The 21,985-nt window shown below is 49.6% G+C and overlaps 1 protein-coding gene across 3 annotated transcripts in view; it reads right to left on the bottom strand.

The window, feature by feature from the left end:
• INTS3 (integrator complex subunit 3) overlaps positions 1-16,491 on the bottom strand; it is a 136,211-nt gene extending 119,720 nt beyond the window's left edge. The window contains exons 1-4 of one of the 3 annotated variants that reach the window (XM_077255031.1): positions 16,317-16,491; positions 13,248-13,471; positions 12,287-12,370; positions 11,572-11,655 (exon numbers count right to left, since the gene is read on the bottom strand). In XM_077255031.1, coding sequence (XP_077111146.1) covers positions 11,572-11,655; positions 12,287-12,370; positions 13,248-13,316 — 237 coding nt within the window. In that variant the 5' untranslated portion in view covers positions 13,317-13,471; positions 16,317-16,491. The remainder of the gene's footprint in view (positions 1-11,571; positions 11,656-12,286; positions 12,371-13,247; positions 13,472-16,316) is intronic. The other 2 variants (XM_077255045.1, XM_077255037.1) reach the window with 2 other exon arrangements.
• Between the last annotated feature and the right edge of the window lie 5,494 nt (positions 16,492-21,985).

Raw genomic sequence — 21,985 nt, 5'->3', positions numbered from 1 at the left:
ATGAACTGATAGTGTTTTACTACTCCATTTATCCAGACTGCTACCCTGAGGTATTTCCGATAGTCTCTGTGGATAGGGACGTGATAGTACGCATCCTTTAGGTCCAGAACACAGCATTTTTACAGATGTTTTAATTGTTTCCATTTTGAAGTTTTGAACTTTCAGTAGCTTGTTCAGTTTCTCTAAATCAGAGGTCCCCAACCTTTCTGACCTTGAGAGCCACATCCAGCTATGAAAGAGAGACATAGTTACATAGTTACTAAGGTTGAAGGAAGACTAAGTCCATCTAGTTCAACCCATAGCCTAACCTAACATGCCCTAACATGTTGATCCAGAGGAAGGCAAAAAAAACCCATGTGGCAAAGAGTAAGCTCCACATTGGGGAAAAAAATTCCTTCCCGACTCCACCTACGGTAATCAGACTAGTTCCCTAGATCAACGCCCTATCAAGGAATCTAGTGTATATACCCTGTAACATTATACTTTTCAAGAAAGGCATCCAGTCCCCTCTTAAATTTAAGTAATGAATCACTCATTACAACATCATACAGCAGAGAGTTCCATAGTCTCACTGCTCTTACAGTAAAGAATCCGCGTCTGTTATTATGCTTAAACCTTCTTTTCTTCAGACGTAGAGGATGCCCCCTTGTCCCCGTCTCAGGTCTATGATTAAAAAGATCATCAGAAAGGTCTTTGTACTGTCCCCTCATATATTTATACATTAAAATAAGATCACCCCTTAGTCTTCGTTTTTCCAAACTAAACAGCCCCAAGTGTAATAACCCATCTTGGTATTGCAGACCCCCCAGTCCTCTAATAACCTTGGTCGCTCTTCTCTGCACCCGCTCTAGTTCAGCTATGTCTTTCTTATACACCGGAGACCAGAACTGTGCACAGTATTCTAAGTGTGGTCGAACTAGTGACTTGTATAGAGGTAAAATTATGTTCTCCTCATGAGCATCTATGCCTCTTTTAATGCATCCCATTATTTTATTTGCCTTTGTAGCAGCTGCCTGACACTGGCCACTGAATGTGAGTTTGTCATCCACCCATACACCCAGGTCTTTTTCATTGACGGTTTTGCCCGGAGTTTTAGAATTAAGCACATAGTTATACATCTTATTACTTCTACCCATGAGCCACAATCAGCTCAGAGAGGGTCACGAGCCACAACTAGCTCCTGCCCCACTCAGAGTAGTGACACCGAGAGCCTCAATTACTGCTATAATGACAACCAAAGCTTTTCCATTGAATATTACACCAAGGCAGTATGTCAAGCTCCACGGTTTCCTATCTCACCTCCATTCAGAGATGCTCTTCTGTACAGGGCTACACACAAAAGTAACCATTTAGAGATCTAATCTTAATAGTTATTTACAACTGGTGTTAATGCACCAAGCTGGCAGCAGCCAAGAGCCACACATCACAGGCTCGCGAGCCACATGTGGCTCCCGAGCTACAGGTTGGGGACCCCTGCTTTAAATTGATGATCATTCTGAAAGTTCTATCTGGCTTTTTTTCTCAGAAACAGAGGCGAGTAGAATCCTTCGCCATTTTCACGGTGAGGGGACCTCTTGAACAACTGCTTTCCCTATCAGACCCAGAACCTCCCGCTCTAAGGCTAGTTGCACTTCGTTTGAAGATCTCTGGGGTGTCATTAGGAAATTTGGAGGGTAGGTGAGTGGAAGTGAAGTTGAATATTCTTTCCCAGGCAGGGAGAAAGAGAACCTCCCCCCCCCCCCCCCCCCACCTGGGGAAAACCCTCTAGGGCTCCATCCCTGTAATGAAAGGAGCTGCTGCTTTCTGGGCTGACGCATCGGCGTACTCAGTCAGACTGGCAGCCAGATCATCACTCTTCTCCACTGCAGCCCGGCGAGCCCTCTGGCTTAAGTGTTGGTCTGGAAATCTCCAGACAAAGCCAAGACTTTGCTCCATTTCCTGTGAGGGCGAGTTCTTGTTTGGCCTTACGCTTGATGATATTTTGGATAAAGTGGGGGACAACAAGATTCACTTCGCTATCATCTCCAATCCCTCTAAGGCCGGTGTCACACTCATCGTAGGGAAATACGGTCCATATTTTACATGCGTAATATGCAGAAATGATCCCAAAACAGTGATCCGTATGTCATCCATAGGCAGGATGTGGCTGCGTATTTTGCGCATGTAATCCTCAGTATAGCATCTATATGGCGAGATTTTCTCGCCGGCTTGCAAAACGGACATAGAATGTATCCATGGGCTCAAATATTTGTGAAAACATATACATATGTAAACATACTATGTGTAGACATTAATTTTATCTGTTCTATTCTAACCTGTCAGTGTGATTTTACTGTACACCGCACTGAATTACCGGCCTTTTCTACAGAACACTGATGCGTATTTCTCGCAAGTCACACTGATGATCCATGTGTAGCATGTAGCATGCTGCGATTTTCTACACCCGTAAAATACGGCTGAGAAATATACGGCAGATAGGAGCTGCCCCATAGAGAATCATTGGTCCGTGTGCAATGCGTAGTTTTTGCGCCTCTCATACGTCCATAAAACTCTAGTGTGACGCCGGCCTTATAAGAAATCTTTACTGAGTATGAAACTTATCCGGATGAATCCCCCAGGAACCAGGATAAGTGGGAATATATAAGGAGTAAGACCAAGGGGTTCTTGTTCAACAGTACCCACAATAAAAAGAAGACATCCCAATGGGGTTTCTTCTACTACTTTTTAATTAGGAATTGGGTTTTCTCATTTAGGGGGAAGGGATCTCCTCTTTGTTCTAGCCCGCCGAACATAATGCCCGGCACTGATCTTGTTGAACGAGGGTCAACCAGCCCCATGGTGGCCCTACCAGCCCCATGGTGGCCCTGACTGCCTTGATGAGGCTGTTTCGTCTAAGGGGAGACAGCTACAACCACTCATGCCCCCTGAGGAAGATGATTATCAACTTATCTGAATCCCTCTCTTCATCCTCTGAACTGCTAGACTCAGACTCCGGGGACCTGTCTCTGGATTTCCCCCATTTTTTCCCCCTTATCCTGGAGGGACCTAAGGGTATTTTCTACCTGTGATTTTATTAACCCCTTAACGACCAGATGTATTTTTGGTTTTGCATTTTCATTTTTTGCTCCACTTCTTCCCAGAGCCATAACTTTTTTATTTTTCATCAAAATGGCCAGGTGTGGGCTTGATTTTTGTGGGACGAGTTGTACTTTTGAGCAACACCATTGGTTTTAAAGGGCCACTGTCACCCCCTCCAGCCATTATAAACTAAAAGAGCCACCTTGTGCAGCAGTAATGCTGCAGTCTAACAAGGTGGCTCTTTTAGTTTTTGATTCCGTTATTCCCTCAATAAAGCGTTTTATAATTTGCCCTAACTACCTGTCTGTAGACCTGGAGGCGGTCCGAAGCCTCCTCTGTGAATCTCCCAACGGCCGTCACTCTTCTCTTCTGGGGATGTGGTCGCCGCCCCCTTCACGCTGTTTCTTCTTAAATCCGGCGCCTGCGCTGTGCGTGCCTGCCTGGGACAGGCGCAGTCTTCATTGTCCGTCATAGGCCAGATGCAGGGTGCCTGACTGCGCCTGTGCGGGCAGTGCGGCCACCCTGTTGCTGAATCCCCGCCCCGCACTGTGTTATTCATTATGCACAGTGCGGGGCTGGGTTCCTGGGCATGCGCACTGCGCTGTTCAGACGCTCCCCCGGTCCCCCGCCTTCCAGCGTTGCCGTAATATACAGGTTTCCTTGCCAGCGTTTGGAATGAAGCAGCCGCAAATAACAACGCTGGAAGGCGGGGGAGCGTCTGAACAGCGCAGTGCGCATGCCCAGGAACCCCAGCCCCGCACTGTGCATAATGAATAACAGTGCGGGGCGGGGATTCAGCAACAGGGTGGCCGCACTGCCCGCACAGGCGCAGTCAGGCACCCTACATCTGACCTATGACGGACAATGAAGACTGCGCCTGTCCCAGGCAGGCACGCACAGCGCAGGCGCTGGATTAAAGAAGAAACAGGGCGAAGGGGGCGGCGACCACATCCCCAGAAGAGAAGAGTGACGGCCGTTGGGAGATTCACAGAGGAGGCTTCGGACCGCCTCCAGGTCTACAGACAGGTAGTTAGGACAAATTTTAAAACGCTTTATTGAGGGAATAACGGAATCAAAAACTAAAAGAGCCACCTTGTTAGACTGCAGCATTACTGCTGCACAAGGTGGCTCTTTTAGTTTGTAACGGCTGGAGGGGGTGACAGTGGCCCTTTAACATATCGTGTACTGGAAAATGGGAAAAATATTCTAAGTGTGGTGAAAAAGCAAAAAGAGTGCATTCCCACACTTGTTTTTTGTTTGGCTTTTTTTGCAAGGCTCGCTAAAGGCTAAATCTGACCTGCCATTGTGATTCCCCAGGTCATTACGTGTTCATAGACACCAAACATGTCTAGGTTTAACTTTTTATCTAAGTGGTAAAAAAAATGTCCAAACTTTGTTTAAAAAAAAAATTGTGCAATTTTCCCGATATCCGTAGCGTCTCCATTTTCCATTAATCTCGAGTTGGGGGAGGGCTTATTTTTTGAGCGCCGAGCTGAAGTTATTATAGTGCTTTGGAACAAAGCACTATATTATAATCCGATCGTGGATAACTTCTTATTCTTCTTATTATAATGCTTTGGAACAAAGCACTATATTGTAATCTGAACGTGGTAAACTTGTTCTTCTTATTATAGTGCTTTGGAACAAAGCACTATATTGTAATCCGATCGTGGTAAACTTCTTCTTATTCTTATTATTATGGTGCTTGAACCCTCTAGGTTCAAGCAACATATTGTAATCCGATTTCTTATTATAGTGCTTTGGCACAAAGCACTATATTGTTATTCCATCTTGGTAAACTTCTTCTTATAGTGCTTTGGAACAAAGCACTATACTGTAATTCCATCGTGGAAAACTTCTTCTTATTATAGTGCTTTGGCACAAAGCACTATATTGTTATTCCATCTTGGTAAACTTCTTATTATAGTGCTTTGGAACAAAGCACTATACGGTTATTCCATCGTGGTAAACTTCTTATTATAGTGCTTTGGAACAAAGCACTATACTGTTATTCCACCGTGGTAAACTTCTTCTTATTCTTCTTATTATTATTCAGTCTGCACGTAATGCGGCCCGAACCGCTTCACTCACAGACTCCAGTGGTGTCATTTCGAAGCCAGCGTCCCCAAGAGGTGTGCTAAGTATTTTTCGTGTCGATCAGATTTGTAGTTTTGGCGCAATTTGCGTTTGAAAATGTTTTTTCCCCTCATTGTAATGCATTTCAATAGGGAAATTTTCCCATAGGTTATAATGGCCGGGTTTCTGAGGCAATTTGAAATGTACCTGCCACCTGGCTGATTAGCTCATTGATATGTGCAGTCAGGCCCAGTTACTATGCCAACGCCTGCGAACTGTAAATGACCAGCACAGTTTTGCCAGATAATATCAGCTCTTAAAGTGATAGCACAGCACAATTTCAAAGCACTATCTGTAGTCTTATTATAATTATTGCCCCGCCCGCCAAATCGGACCCAGAGTGGCGCCGCCCGCCAAATCGGACCCAGAGTGGCGCCGCCCGCCAAATCGGACCCAGAGTGGCGCCGCCCGCCAAATCGGACCCAGAGTGGCGCCGCCCGCCAAATCGGACCCAGAGTGGCGCCGCCTGCCAAATCGGACCCAGAGTGGCGCCGCCCGCCAAATCGGACCCAGAGTGGCGCCGCCCGCCAAATCGGACCCAGAGTGGCGCCGCCCGCCAAATCGGACCCAGAGTGGCGCCGCCCGCCAAATCGGACCCAGAGTGGCGCCGCCCGCCAAATCGGACCCAGAGTGGCGCCGCCCGCCAAATCGGACCCAGAGTGGCGCCGCCCGCCAAATCGGACCCAGAGTGACCCGGGCCGCCAAATCGGACCCAGAGTGGCGCCGCCCGCCAAATCGGACCCAGAGTGGTGCCGCTCGCCAAATCGGACCCAGAGTGGCGCCGCCCGCCAAATCGGACCCAGAGTGGCGCCGCCCGCCAAATCGGACCCAGAGTGGCGCCGCCCGCCAAATCGGACCCAGAGTGGCGCCGCCCGCCAAATCGGACCCAGAGTGACCCGGCCCGCCAAATCGGACCCAGCCCGCCAAATCGGACCCAGAGTGACCCGGCCCGCCAAATCGGACCCAGAGTTGGGCCGCCCGCCAAATCGGACAAGGAGTGGCGCCGCCCGCCAAATCGGACAAGGAGTGGCGCCGCCCGCCAAATCGGACCCGGAGTGGCGCCGCCCGCCAAATCGGACCCGGAGTGGCGCCGCCCGCCAAATCGGACCCGGAGTGGCGCCGCCCGCCAAATCGGACCCGGAGTGGCGCCGCCCGCCAAATCGGACCCGGAGTGGCTACAACTACCAAACCGGCGCCTGAGGGGCACTCAACTGTGAAAGTCTTGCTGGGGCAACCCGGGCACCATTCCAAAGCACTATCTGTAGTTCCTTCAGGAAATACCCATCTAGTTATTATTATTCAGTCCGCAGTTAATGCGGCCCGAACCGCTGCACTCAGACTCCAGTGAGGCGTCATTTCGAAGCCAGCTTCCCCAAGAGGTGTGCTAAGTATTTTTCGTGTCAATCGGATTTGTAGTTTTGGCGCAATTTGCGTTTGAAAAAAGTGTCTCAATGCATTTCAATAGGGAAATTTTCCCATAGGGTTATAAATGGGCTGATTTCTGAGGCAATTTGAAATGTAACTGCCACCTGCCGCCTGGCTGATTAGCTCATTGATATGCGCAGTCAGACCCAGTTACTATGCCAACGCCTACGAACTCTACATGACCCCACCAAGACACAGTTTTGCCAGATAATATCAGCTCTTAAAGTGACCCGCCCACCAAATCGGACCCCGAGGGGCCCCGCCCACCAAATCGGACCCCGAGGGGCCCTGCCCACCAAATCCTCAACCCTGAGGGGCACCCAAGTGTGAAAGTCTTGCAGGGGCAGCCCGGGCACCATTCCAAAGCACTATCTGTAGTTCCTTCAGGAAATACCCATCTAGTTAATTATACCATTTTGGTGTAGATACAATCTTTTGATCTCCCGATATTGCATTTTAATGCAATGTCGTGGCAACCAAAACCAAACGTAATTCTGGCATTTTGACTTTCTTTTCTAAATCGCTACGCAGTTTAACGATTGGGTTAATTTTTTTTATATTGATAAATCTGGCAATTCTGAACGCAGCGATACCAAATGTGTGTATGTTAGATTTTTTGTTTTGGTTTTATTTTGAATGGGGCGAAAGGGGGGAGGCTTTGAACTTTTAGGGTTTTTTTTTTTTTTTTTAAATTTTTTTTACTCTTGGCATGTTTTAATAGACTCCATAGGAGACTAGAAGCTGCCATAACCCGGTCGGCTCAGCTATATACAGGCGATGATCAGATTGTCTGTATAAAGCAGAATTACTCACTTGCTATGAGCGCCGACCGGCGTTCATATCAGGCCGGCAGTGACAACCACAGAGGTCTGCAAGAGACTGATAATTGTCATGCCGACCCATTGGTGACCCGCAATCACGTGATAGGGGTCACCGATGTGCGGATCTCCGGCCCAATTGCCGGAAGCGCATGTTAAATGCAGCAGGTAGATCGCGATTCCGTCCGCGGCTGTACTGGGCACATGTCTGCTGTTCAAAACAACTGACATGTGCCAGGAAAGATGTGGGCTCACCGCTGGGGCCCACATCAAAATCAAAGGGAGGGTGGTTGACATCGGCGTACTAATATGCCTGATGTCGGAAAGGGGTTAAGGACCCAAAATCTGAGGCAAACCTCAGGGTGTCTTCACAGATTGCAACTCATGCGCAGAGCAAACAGTCTTTTTTCCCCATATAGTGGGTAACTCTTCTGTACAAAGTGCACAGGTCCTGTGTTTAGTCTTGCCCACACTTTTCCTTCCCTGAAAAGAGAAAAGGACAGGGTGGACCCTAATTATAAGGCGAAATTTCAAGTAGATCACTTACCATTCTGACGGAAGAAGGTGTACCGGGTTAGGAGGATGAACCATTCTTGTAGATGGGTTCTCCCCTGCACGTGACACTACACTTACGTCCTTGATGCGTTGGCACGACCTTCATAGCCACCTCTGGGAGGGGAGCGGCGCATCAGCAGACAGAATCCGGCACATGCGCGCTTCATCACCGGTGTATGTCCCAACTGGATTACCTAGTCATGCCTTGCGCAGCCGCATCCTGGGGGGCGTGCCTGCACCACACATGCGCACCAGATCCCACAAGTACCGGGACGAGTGTGTCCAGCCTCATTGTCGGCAGGCTGTCTGCAGAGCCAGAGGGAGGATTTCCGGGAGAGGCAGCGTCCAGCGAGACTCTTCTCTGCTGCCTCTCCCCACACAGCCTAAAGACCCACTGACCCCAATGGTGGCGCCTCATGATACCATGCCAGCCAAGGCATTTAACCCCCGTTAACTCGGTCTGGCATCCCATGATGATCCCAGGTATGTCTCATTGCAGGTACGCCAACTGTAGGTCCCCCATCAAGGACAGGAAACCAACTGATGCGGGAGAGAGGTACCGCCATTCTTATCTGTAGGTTTCCTGTCCTTGAAGGGTGGATTCCCTCTCTCTCCGTGGTGCCGTCATGGGGGTGAATGGGAGGGGGAAAAGTAGAAAAAAAAAATCATAGGCCTCTTTCAAATTGGCAAGAACCAGTGTCTTGTGGTCAGGAGTGTTCTTACCTTCATAGACACAGCGTTTCCTGCCGGGTATAAAAAGGCTCACGTCATCACTATTGTGGGAACATTCCTTTACAGATTTATCTAATCATTCGCCTGGTTTAGGATCAGGACAACACACGTTTTTTTCTTCATTTATTTGGAAACCACAGACCCTGCACACAGAGCACAGGCTGAGCAGGTCTGAATTCCTGGTTTTAAAATTGGGGCTGTTCATAAAGTTATTTATTTATTTAAGTATGATCCCTTTGTGATCCTAACTAATTTTGGTAGAGATGTGGCAAGGAGCATATGAGACACATGGGAATTTTTGATAATTTTATATTATATTGAATTTTTGGAAACTTCAAAATGTTGCTTTGAAGTCGGCATGGGGAAAAATAACAGATACCCTGGTGACACATGGGAACTAAGCCTGGACAGTTCTGAGTACAGCGGGGTATTCCACCTCTCTAGCTTGGTTTAGGCCTGAGTTATGAGCAAAAACAAAAGGCAAGCAAAACAGAAATTCACATTGTTTTCTTAAAATTAAGTTTTAAAGTTGTGAAAACAAAGTATATTGAAATATTGGTCTTCACATTTTGCATTCTCTAACATACCATTTGCAAAGAAAAACATCTCAAAGCAATCAAAAACAGGAAAATTGCACCAGTTGACTTGAAATGGAATGACCCCAAAAAATGAAAAAGCGAGCCAGCTCAAAACCGGAAAGCAAAAAAAAGCGAGCCAGCCCGAAAGCAAAAAAGGAAAGTGAGAAAAAGCGAGGAAGGGCATTGCAGTAGAGAGAATGGAATACTGCAGGAAGAAGAGCCATGAACTCCTTCCTATTACTGCTGTTAGCAGGTACAGAGATGCAAGCAGGGCGACGCTGTACACACCACTGGTGGCCACTACCATGAGTACGTGACAACTCCTAAGGACCTCTACATAAGAATTTTTCACGCAGGTTGTCAGCTCACTTTCCACAGCTCCTGAATGATATGATTGCATGCATTCTTCCAGCCTCTCTCACCAGATGCTGGGGATACATTAGGGTCCATGGGGGAGATCGCGCTCTGCTGTAAACCCCAAGCGATACCAGAGAAAAAGCCTGGACTCCGTGCAGTTCCTAAACACCCACACAAACATCTGCCGGCACACTGCTCTGAAATCTGTGCAGCCGAGGCCCGACTCTTCCCATTATGCACTGCACCCTCCTCCTGAAATCCTCTGTGCTGCCTGGCTTCTTGCAGGTGGCCCTGGGTGTGCAGTTATCCTACTGCTGCCTATCTCAGGAGCTGACAGTCAGCACTTTCCTGCACTCTTCGTGATCTCACATGCCCGATTGTTATTACCCAAGAAAAATGAGAAAGAAAACACAGAGCTCGCCAGGGTCGCGCCCTCTCCCAGGAAGAACATGTTTGCTTAACGTTTCACCAAATATCGGAGGGTGCCTCCCCTGTCCACAGCGCTGAGAATGTGATAGCGGAGAGCACTGGGCAGCCGCAGGCAGCGTGATGGAAGGGGTTAATTCAGTGTGGAGGCTGAGACGCAGGAGCTTACACTCTAACATGCAGGAGAACTAGCCCAAGATGCTCATCAACTTACCAGGCACCAGCCCAGGACCCCCATCTTCTCCGCCAAACTATAGACCAGGCACCGGCCCAGGACCCCCATCGCCTGCCCCAGCTATAGACCAGGCACGGGCCCCGGACCCCCATCGCCTGCCCCAGATATAGGCACACCAGTGGCCCAGATCCCCCATCACCTGCTCCAGCTATAGACCAGGCACCAGCCCAGGAACCCCATCAAAGGACTCAAGCCATAGGCACACCATCGGCTCAGGACCCCATTCACCTGCCCCAGCTTTAGACTGACAGCCAGCCCATGAACCTGCCCCAGAACCCCAATCACCTGTCCCAGCTATAGACCAGGCAGCATCCCAGGAACCACACCAACGGCACCATCTATAGGCACGCCACTGGCTCAGGATGCCGATTATCTGCCCCAGCATTGGACAACCCCCATCACCTGCTCCAGCTATAGAGCCAGCAGTGGCTCAAGATCCCAATCACCTACCCCAGCTATAGACCAGGCACCAGCCCAGGACCCGATCACTTGTCTAAGGCTATACACCAGGCACTGGCTCAGGATGCCCATTATCTGTCCTAGCTATAAACCCAGCACCAGCTAAGACCCCCATCACCTACCCAGAAATAAACCAGGCACCTGCTCAGGATATGCATTATCTGCCCCAGCTATAGACCCAGCAGGACCTCCCATCACCGGCCCCAGTTATAGACGCAGCACCATCTCAGGACCCCATCACCTGCTTCAGCACCTGCTCAGGACCTGCCCCAGCTACAGACCAGGCACGGGTCCAGAACCCCCATCACCAGCTTAAGAGCTTCATCACCCGTCCCAGCTATGGACTCAGTACTGGCGCAGGACCCTCATCACCTGCCAAAGCTATAGACCAGGCACCGGCCTAGGACACTCATCTTTCCCAGCTATAGACCCAAAACCGACCCAGAGCCCCCATCACCTGCCCCAGCTATAAACCCAGCACCTGCCCAGGTCCCCCACCACCAGCACCAGCCCAGGACCCCCATCACCTGCGCCACTAATAAATCTAGCGCCTGCCCAGGACCCCCAGCACCTGCCTCAGGTATAGAATAGGCACTGAGCCCAGGACACTGATTATCTGCCACAGCTATAGACCTAGCACCGGCTCAGGACCGCCATCACCTGCCTAAGTTATAGACCCAGCGCTATTAAACCAGTATTTGCTCCCTTCCCCAGTGAGGTGTAGAATGAGCCCCGCGCTCCTCGTACATAACGTGTCATGGTTGGCATTTACCTTCTGTGCCTGTGCTGCCTCTGACAGCACCAGGGTGAACAGCCCCAGGCAGACCTCCTCGTGCTGACTGGATCCTTTACAGACCTGGAAGAAGCAGACAAGACAGAATAAAGGAAGCTATGGGAGGCGGAGCGCTCAGCGCCTATTGGTGGCATGGGATCAGAGAGCTCAGGGGCAGTGGCGCGCTCAGCAATCAGAGGAGGTGGGGAGCAGAGCGCTCAGGGACAGCAGGGAACTGGAGCAATCAGGTGCGGTGGGGGAGCGTGGACACAGAGGTAATCTGCAGGTATGCAGAGGATCTGCTGTGGATGGGGAAAGGGGAAGGTGATTAGTTAACATGGCAGCTCAGATCTCCCACCCTGTCAGTTTGTTACAATGTATTGGAGCAGCTAACATTATCTGGAGTCTATACGGGCCAGATACATTGTAACGAATCTCCAGTTGTGGAGATTTAAGAAAGGTTTTCTGCCAATGTCATTTCCATTCACTGGCAGCAAGCAGAAGCTTCATGCAGGACGGCTGTGCTACAGTGGAGATGACTATAAGTGAAAGTGGCCAGAAATAAAGAGGAGGAAATGTGGCCCCCGAATATAGATATCAGATTGGGGGTCTGCACATTGGTGGGTAAGAGGGTAGCCTTGATGAGGAGAACAGGGGTGCCAGATGCTCTTAAAGGGACAGTGAATCCATAGTAAGGAGCGGTGAAAGTACTTACATAAGCATTGAGCGCGTCGTTGGCCTCTCGCTCTGACACGCCGTTAGTCATGGAGGTGACTAGCGCCACACAGCGCTCTAGCCTCTGAAAGACACAACAGGCCAGTCACACGGGAGGCCGCTCTCTAGAGGGACGAGCCCCTATAATGCCACCCTCTAATATTGGGCGTCTCAGGAGTATGTTGTGCTACTTTAACACACTGTCCGTCAGTACGTCGGGCCGACGGACTAGTGTGAAAGTAGCCTAAGCAGAGTACAAAGTGGTCCTGGACCTCTGCACTGGTTTCTGATTCCTCCCCCCCCCCCCTGAGTAAGAATGCAGAGACTAATTATCACAGCCGCTAACAAGCAAACTGGCGATCTGGACAAAGCATCAAAGCCCCTGGTTATTAGTTGCCAACCATTACACTTTCCCTCTGAACCATGCCCTCCAGGCCCCGAACGCTCCCACAAAGAATCAGTGATGCAACACAAGGGCTCAGCTATTGTAAGAGTTATTAACCCTGTCCATAGCGGACACCACAAACACATGCAGGACACATCGTAATACTGTATAAATACGGGGGGCAGCCCACAAGGGACGACACAATCGTGGGGCTCTCCTAGTGCACACCACTCCACCACAGCCTTAATTAACCCTTTCCAGTAGCAGCATTCATCCAGAACCGCCTGGCCACTCAGCAGCTTCCATCTTCTGATAGGATCAGCAGCTCCCGAGGTCAGCGCTGCAGCTGAACCAACGCCCTCATTACAGCACAATGGTTTCATTGGTCATTAACTTGACCCCACAGACACTATGGCAACTGAGTAAACACCAACCCAATGTTCTCCCTGTAACCTGGGAATGTACAGTGTGTGAATAATCACTGCAGATGGGATGGTGCTCCCCAGATATGTACAAGCTGCAAAGCCGTCCCTGCCCCCGACACACAAGAGCAGCATTCCTGCCCCAGACAAGTTACCTCCTCCAGTTCATCCTTGGCGTCCAGGCTGGTGGTGATCAGCAATTTGCCTTTGGATTTCTGCTCCATTTTGGAGGCGTCTCTTCCTACTGCTTGGCTACAAATAGGGGGGGGGGGGGGGCTCGACACTATCTAGAAGGAATGAGGGGATATTTGGGGGGATGTGACGTAACTCCCAGACATTTACAGGAAAATGGGGAAGCTATCAAGTAAGGGGGGCTGTCCTAAAAAAAAAAAAAAATCGGGGCGTAACTAAAAAGCATTGGAAATGGGTGTAACAATATAACAGACTCATCAGGTGAGTTACATAGAGATGTGGGGGGTATGGGAAGGATTGGAGACCCCTAGTTATGAGGTGCAATGGGAAGGATTGGAGACCCCTAGTTATGAGGTGCAATGGGAAGGATTGGAGACCCCTAGTTATAATGAGGGGCAATGGGAAGGATGGGAGATCCTAGTTATAATGAGGGGCAATGGGAAGGATGGGAGATCCTAGTTATAATGAGGGGCAATGGGAAGGATGGGAGATCCTAGTTATAATGAGGGGCAATGGGAAGGATGGGAGATCCTAGTTATAATGAGGGGCAATGGGAAGGATGGGAGAGCCCTGGTTATAATGAGGGGCAATGGGAAGGATGGGAGAGCCCTGGTTATAATGAGGGGCAATGGGAAGAATGGGAGAGCCCAAGTTATAATGATGAGGTGCAATGGGAAGGATGGGAGACCCCTAGTTATAATGAGGGGCAATGGGAAGGATGGGAGATCCTAGTTATGAGGGGCAATGGGAAGGATGGGAGACCCTAGTTATAATGAGGGGCAATGGGAAGGATGGGAGAGCCCTGGTTATAATGAGGGGCAATGGGAAGAATGGGAGAGCCCTAGTTATAATGATGAGGTGTAATGGGAAGGATGGGAGATCCTAGTTATAATGAGGGGCAATGGGAAGAATGGGAGAGCCCAAGTTATAATGATGAGGTGCAATGGGAAGGATGGGAGACCCCTAGTTATAATGAGGGGCAATGGGAAGGATGGGAGATCCTAGTTATGAGGGGCAATGGGAAGGATGGGAGACCCTAGTTATAATGAGGGGCAATGGGAAGGATGGGAGAGCCCTGGTTATAATGAGGGGCAATGGGAAGGATGGGAGAGCCCTGGTTATAATGAGGGGCAATGGGAAGAATGGGAGAGCCCTAGTTATAATGATGAGGTGTAATGGGAAGGATGGGAGACCCTAGTTATAATGAGGGCCAATGGGAAGGATGGGAGAGCCCTGGTTATAATGAGGGCCAATGGGAAGGATGGGAGAGCCCTGGTTATAATGAGGGCCAATGGGAAGGATGGGAGAGCCCTGGTTATAATGAGGGGCAATGGGAAGGATGGGAGATCCCTAGTTATAATGAGGGGCAATGGGAAGGATTGGAGATCCCTAGTTATAATGAGGGGTAATGGGAAGGATGGGAGAGCCCTGGTTATACTGAGGGGCAATGGGAAGGATGGGAGAGCCCTGGTTATAATGAGGGGCAATGGGAAGGATTGGAGATCCCTAGTTATAATGAGGGGTAATGGGAAGGATGGGAGAGCCCTGGTTATAATGAGGGGCAATGGGAAGGATTGGAGATCCCTAATTATAATGAGGGGCAATGGGAAGGATTGGAGACCCCTAGTTATAATGAGGGGCAATGGGAAGGATGGGAGATCCTAGATATAATGAGGGGCAATGGGAAGGATGGGAGACCCTAGTTATAATGAGGGGCAATGGGAAGGATGGGAGACCCTAGTTATAATGAGGGGCAATGGGAAGGATTGGAGATCCCTAATTATAATGAGGGGCAATTGGAAGGACTGGAGATCCCTAATTATAATGAGGGGCAATGGGAAGGATTGGAGATCCCTAATTATAATGAGGGGCAATGGGAAGGATTGGAGAGCCCTAGTTATAATGAGGGGCAATGGGAAGGATGGGAGAGCCCTAGTTATGAGGGGCAATGGGAAGGATGGGGAGCCCTAGTTATGAGGGGCAATGGGAAGGATGGGGAGCCCTAGTTATGAGGGGCAATGGGAAGGATGGGAGAGCCCTGGTTATAATGAGGAGCAATGGGAAGGATGGGAGAGCCCTGGTTATAATGAGGGGCAATGGGAAGGATGGGAGAGCCCTGGTTATAATGAGGGGCAATGGGAAGGATGGGAGACTCCTGATTACACTGGGAGATCATGATGTGAGACTATGGGGGGGCTATGGGAAGAATGGTAAAGCCATGGTTATACTGGGGGGGCTATGGAAACGATGTGAGACCACTAGTTATAATGAGGGACTATGGGAAGGATTGTGGACCATTGGTTACTCTGGGGGGATATGGGAAGGATGGGAGAGCCCTGGTTACACTGGAAGGCTATGGGAAGATTGGGAGAGCCCTGGGTAAAATGGGGGCTATGGGAAGATTGGGAGAGCCCTGGGTATAATGGGGGCTATGGGAAGATTGGGAGAGCCCTGGGTATAATGGGGGCTATGGGAAGATTGGGAGAGCCCTGGGTATAATGGGGGCTATGGGAAGATTGGGAGAGCCCTGGGTATAATGGGGGCTATGGGAAGATTGGGAGAGCCCTGGGTATAATGGGGGCTATGGGAAGATTGGGAGAGCCCTGGGTATAATGGGGGCTATGGGAAGATTGGGAGAGCCCTGGGTATAATGGGGGCTATGGGAAGATTGGGAGAGCCCTGGGTATAATGGGGGCTATGGGAATATTAGGAGAGCCCTGGGTATAATGGGGGCTATGGGAAGATTGGGAGAGCCCTGGGTATAATGGGGGCTATGGGAAGATTGGGAGAGCCCTGGGTATAATGGGGGCTATGGGAAGATTGGGAGAGCCCTGGGTATAATGGGGGCTATGGGAATATTAGGAGAGCCCTGGGTATAATGGGGGCTATGGGAAGATTGGGAGAGCACGGGGGGGGGGGGGGGTATCTGAGACGGTTGGGAGGCCCCTGGCTACACAGGGGGGCTATGGGAAGGTTGGGGTACCCCAGGTCCTAACAGTGGCCTCCGGGAAAGATGGGGTGCCCCTGGCTACCTATAAGGGGCTCTTCAAAGCCTGGGTGAAAAGCGCTGAGACGTGGAATCAAACGGTGGGTATTCGTCTAGTTTCCGGTCTGCAAGGCCTCTCTCAGATGCACCCCGTCTCAAACCGGCGTTAAGAAGTCTCGCCCCCGCTCCTAGCACACACAGGAAGCCATCCTAGGCCCAACAACCGACCGCCGGAAGCTCCCGCCCTCTCTACTGCGGCTAACCAATCACATCACGAAGAACGCCATGATTGACGGCAGTTTCCCTCGCCTTCTCTCGTGACGTTTACGACTGCTGGAGTAAGGAGAATAGGAGATGGTACAGACAAGAGAGGAAGTCCATCTACCAAGTGACCGTGAGGACGACAGGCGGACATTTTTTTTGAGGGCGCCCTGCCAGGGGCTGAGTTCTTGGGTGATTCCTGATTTGTGATCGGCAGTCCGGCTCAGAAAACGGCTCTTCTTGCACATAGTGCTGCTTTTCCCACTGTTCTCACTCCAGTCCCTTAGCTATAAAGCTTGGGCCTCGCTATACGCCTGTAACTCGTGTCTAGTGAAGACTTTTTAGCCATTTCTCAGATTGTAGTTCCTGGGATCAGGCCCTCACTCTTAGGCCGGCCTCACACTGGGCGTAAGACAATACGCCACGTATTATACGTCCGTACTACGGCCGTAAAAAGAGAAATGTTCCCAAAATATTGATCCGTAGTCAGGGTGTGTCAGCGTATTTTGCGCATGGCATCCTCCGTATGTAATCCGTATGGCATCCGTACTGCGAGATTTTCGCGCAGGCTTGCAAAACCGACATCTAACGGATTTATGTGCTCAAATGTTCGGGAAAACATATATACAGTATATATATATATATATATGTCATTGAGACACATATATATATATTCTGTATTTAGATTTCATTCAGCGCGATATGTGTTAAAAGCCGGTAATTCAATTACCGGCTTCTCATTTCTCCTGCACAAACCCGACATGATATGAGACATGGTTTACATACAGTAAACCATCTCATATCCCCTTTTTTTTGCATATTCCACACTACTAATGTTAGTAGTGTGTATGTGCAAAATGTCAGCGCTGTAGCTGCTGAAATAAGGGGTTAAATGGCGGAAAAAATTGGCGTGGGCTCCCGCGCAATTTTCTCCGCCAGAATGGTAAAGCCAGCGACTGAGGGCAGATATTAATAGCCAGGAGGGGGTCCATGGTTATTGGCCCCCCCGTGGCTAAAAACATCTGCCCCCCAGCCACCCCAGAAAAGGCACATCTGGAAGATGCTCCTATTCTGGCACTTGGCCACTCTCTTCCCACTCCCTGTAGCGGTGGGATATGGGGTAATGAAGGGTTAATGCCACCTTGCTATTGGAAGGTGACATTAAGCCAGATTAATAATGGAGAGGCGTCAATTATGACACCTATCCATTATTAATCCAATTGTTTGAAAGGGTTAAAAAAACACACATGATTTAAAAGTATTTTAATGAAATAAACACAGCGGTTGTTGTAATAATTTATTGTTCTCTCAATCCATCAGGAACACCCTCGCTTGGCAAAATAATAAACGCACAAGATACATACCTTCTGGTGAACCGTCTCGTCCCACGAAGTAATCCATCTGAAGGGGTTAACTAATATTACAGGCAGGAGCCCTGCTAAATGCAGCGGTGCTCCGTGCCTGTAATCCCCGGCGAATGAATGAAATGTAGGTCATTGACCTACATTTCCTTCAGTCGCGGTGAGGCGCCCTCTGCTGGATTTTCTCATGAACTGCAGCCTGGGAACTTTTTCCCACGCTCCAGGTCATATGAGGACATCCACCAGGGGGCGCATCACCGCGACTGAGGGAAATGTAGGTCAATGACCTACATTTCATTCATTCGCCAGGGATTACAGGCACGGAGCACCGCTGCATTTAGCAGGGCTCCTGCCTGTAATATTAGTTAACCCCTTCAGATGGATTACTTCGTGGGACGAGACGGTTCACCAGAAGGTATGTATCTTGTGCGTTTATTATTTTTCCAAGCGAGGGTGTTCCTGATGGATTGAGAGAACAATAAATTATTACAACAACCGCTGTGTTTATTTCATTAAAATACTTTTAAATCGTATGTGTGTGTTTTTTTAACCCTTTCAAACAATTGGATTAATAATGGATAGGTGTCATCATTGACCCTCTCCATTATTAATCTGGCTTAATGTCACCTTCCAATAGCAAGGTGGCATTGACCCTTCATTACCCCATATCCCACCGCTACAGGGAGTGGGAAGAGACTGGCCAAGTGCCAGACTAGGCGCATCTTCCAGATGTGCCTTTTCTGGGGTGGCTGGGGGCACATGTTTTTAGCCACGGGGGGGGGCCAATAACCATGGACCCTCTCCTGGCTATTAATATCTGCCCTCAGTCACTGGCTTTACCGCTCTGGCGGAGAAAATTGCGCGGGAGCCCACGCCAATTTTTTCCGCCATTTAACCCTTTATTTCAGCAGCTACAGCGCTGAAATTTTGCACATACACACTACTAACATTAGTAGTGTGGAATATGCAAAAAAAAAGGGGATATGAGATGGTTTACTGTATGTAAACCATGTCTCATATCCTGTCGGGTTTGTGCAGGAGAAATGAAAAGCCGGTAATTGAATTACCGACTTTTCACTAACAGCGCTGCGTATTTCTCGCAAGTCACACTGCTGGTCAGTGTGGAATCCGTATTTTTCTCGCCCCCATAGACTTTCATTGGCGATTTTTTTTGCGCAATACGGTGACAAACGCAGCATGCTGCGATTTTGTACGGCCGTAGAAAGCCGTATAATACTGAACCGTAATATACGGCTAATAGGAGCAGCCCCATTGAGAATAATTGTGCAGTTTATTTTGCGAGTTTTACGGACGTAGTTTATGCGCTCATACGTCCGTAAAACTCGCTAGTGTGAGGCCGGCCTTAGGGCTCCTACTCACTTGGCTGAGTCTCGCATGTTAATACCCAGCGCTGCACCCGGCACACAAGAGCAGAGCATGTGGCTGCATGTATTTCTATGCGGCCGCACGCTCCGATCTGAGTGCCGGCAGCAGCAGCGGGTATTAACATTCGAGACTCATCCGAGTCTCTCGCAAGTGAGTATGAGCCCCCAGTCTGTATTAGGCCTCTTTCACACTTCAGTTGTTTGGCGTCAGTCTAAAACCGCCAGTTTCCTCAAATAACGGATCCGTCATTTTTTTGGGGCGGATCCGTTATTTTTGCATAGACTTGCATTGGCGACGGATTGTGACGGATGGTCGTCCGTTCCATCCGTCATGCGACGGATCTGTCGAAATTTGGCGGACGTTGTCTAGACAGACGGACATTGAAAAGTTTTTTGTCAACGCCGAAATGATGGTTCGCGGCGGATCCGTCGCGTCCGTCATTCCATAGAATGGCCGCCTATGGGCGACGGATCTGTCGCGACCGTCATTTCGGCAGATCTGTCGCCCCAATCCGCTTTTTCAATTGCGCATGCTCCAAAAAGTAGATACTTTTCCCAGACAACCCCCAAGTAACGAACCGTTTTCTCAACAATTGTGACGGATCCGTCACTATGTCGGAAGTGACTGACGCCAAACAACTGAAGTGTGAAAGAAGCCTTAGTTATTTTCTAATATCTGATATTTGTACATGTTGTTTCTACATTAGTCCGCGCTGTGACATCTGCCAGTGCTGGATAACATTCTTATTCTTAAAGGGCACCTGTCACCCCGTTTTTTCCGTATGAGATAAAAATACTGTTAAATAGGGCCTGAGCTGTGCATTACAATAGTGTATTTTGTGGACCCCGATTCCCCACCTATGCTGCCGAAATACGTTACCAAAGTAGCCGTTTTCGCCTGTCAATCAGGCTGGTCTGGTCAGATGGGCGTGGTGTCTTCCCCCAGATCTTGCTTAGTTTTCCGTTGGTGGCATAGTGGTTTGCGCATGCCCAAGTCCAGAATCCACTGCACAGGGGAGGGAAAAGAGCGCGATCTGCGCTATTCCCCTGGTGATCTGTGGGGGCGGCCATCTTCCTGTGGCCGCGCGTGCGCAGATTGAGCGCTCTGCTGCCCGGGGCTTCAGGAAAATGGCCGCGGGATGCCGCGCGTGCGCAGATGGAGATCGCGGCGGCCATTTTCCTGAAGCAAACTCTGCTTCAGGAAAATGGCCGCCGCGATCTCCATCTGCGCACGCGCGGCATCCCGTGGCCATTTTCCTGAAGCCCCAGGTAGCAGAGTGCTCAATCTGCACACGCGCGGCCACAGGAAGATGGCCGCCCCCACCGATCACCAGGGGAATAGCGCAGATCGCGCTCTTTTCCTTCCCCTGTGCAGTGGATTCTGGACTTGGGCATGCGCAAACCACTACGCCACCAACGGAAAACTAAGCAAGATCTGGGGGAAGACACCACGCCCATCTGACCAGACCAGCCTGATTGACAGGCGAAAATGGCTACTTTGGTAACGTATTTCGGCAGCATAGGTGGGGAATCGGGGTCCACAAAATACACTATTGTAATGCACAGCTCAGGCCCTATTTAACAGTATTTTTATCTCATACGGAAAAAAAGGGGTGACAGGTTCCCTTTAAGGGTATGTGCACACGGTCAGTAATCGACAGCGCTGCATCCAAGTGCTGCCGACTATTGTACTCGGGTGAATCTGCATGTGATCATTGAACCGTGCGGATTCACCGCGTCCAATACATTGTACAGGTGAGTTTTATCTTGAGACTGAGCGTCTCCGCAAGATAAATAGACATGCTGCGGTCTGGAGAGACCTGACGCATGTCTGTCTCCGCGGGTGATCTGTGCATGCATAGTGGCATATTTCTTGAAATCTCATCCAATATTCTGTAATAGCTGGACGCTGCACAAGTACACAGCATCCAACCCGCAGCGTTTACTGACCATGTGCACATACCCTAAAAGTAAATCCTTGGAGACATGTTCTGCTTTCTTAGGCTGGAATCACACTAGCGAAGAAAACATTGCATAGCACTCGGACCAGTATTCCTCTATGGGGCAGCTCCAGCACAGTTTTTTTCCTCGGCCGGTTTTAATGTTGCATGCTACAAATGTCACCGACACTCGGCCGAGTCTCAAGCCTATGGGTGCGAGTGTTGTGTGATATACGCTGACCCCGGCAATGGAGGAGATGGAGAAATTAATTTCCCCGCCTCCTCTGCAGCTGTGCGCCGATTCGCTCTATGCAAGAGGCTCGGAGCACAGACGCATGACACTCGGCTCCTTCTGACAGCAGAGCAGGAGCCGAGGGTCATTAGCATATCGCATCCGATGCCATATGCTAGTGTGACCCTGGCCTTACAGAGTAACTCTGACACCACACACACGCACGCGCGCGCGCGCGTGCGCAGATTAACTCCTTCATGACCAGAAGTATTTTTCGTTTTTGTTTTTCGCTCCCCTTCTTCTCAGAGCCATAACCTTTTCATTTTTCAGTCAATATGGCCATGTGAGGGGTTATTTTTTGCTGGACAAGTTGTACTTTTGAACGACACCAATAGTTTTAACATCTCGTGTACTGGAAAACGGGAAATAAAATCATAATGCGATGAAATTGAAAAAAAAGTGCAATCCCACACTTGTTTTTTGTTTGGCTTTTTTACTAGGTTCACTAAATGCTAGAACTGACCTGCCATTATGAT

The sequence above is a fragment of the Ranitomeya variabilis genome, chromosome 1 (genome assembly GCF_051348905.1).
Source record: "Ranitomeya variabilis isolate aRanVar5 chromosome 1, aRanVar5.hap1, whole genome shotgun sequence".
Lineage (NCBI taxonomy): Eukaryota > Metazoa > Chordata > Amphibia > Anura > Dendrobatidae > Ranitomeya > Ranitomeya variabilis.
The sequence above is the reverse complement of the archived record's forward strand: the minus strand, read 5'-3'. Positions and strand labels throughout refer to the sequence as shown.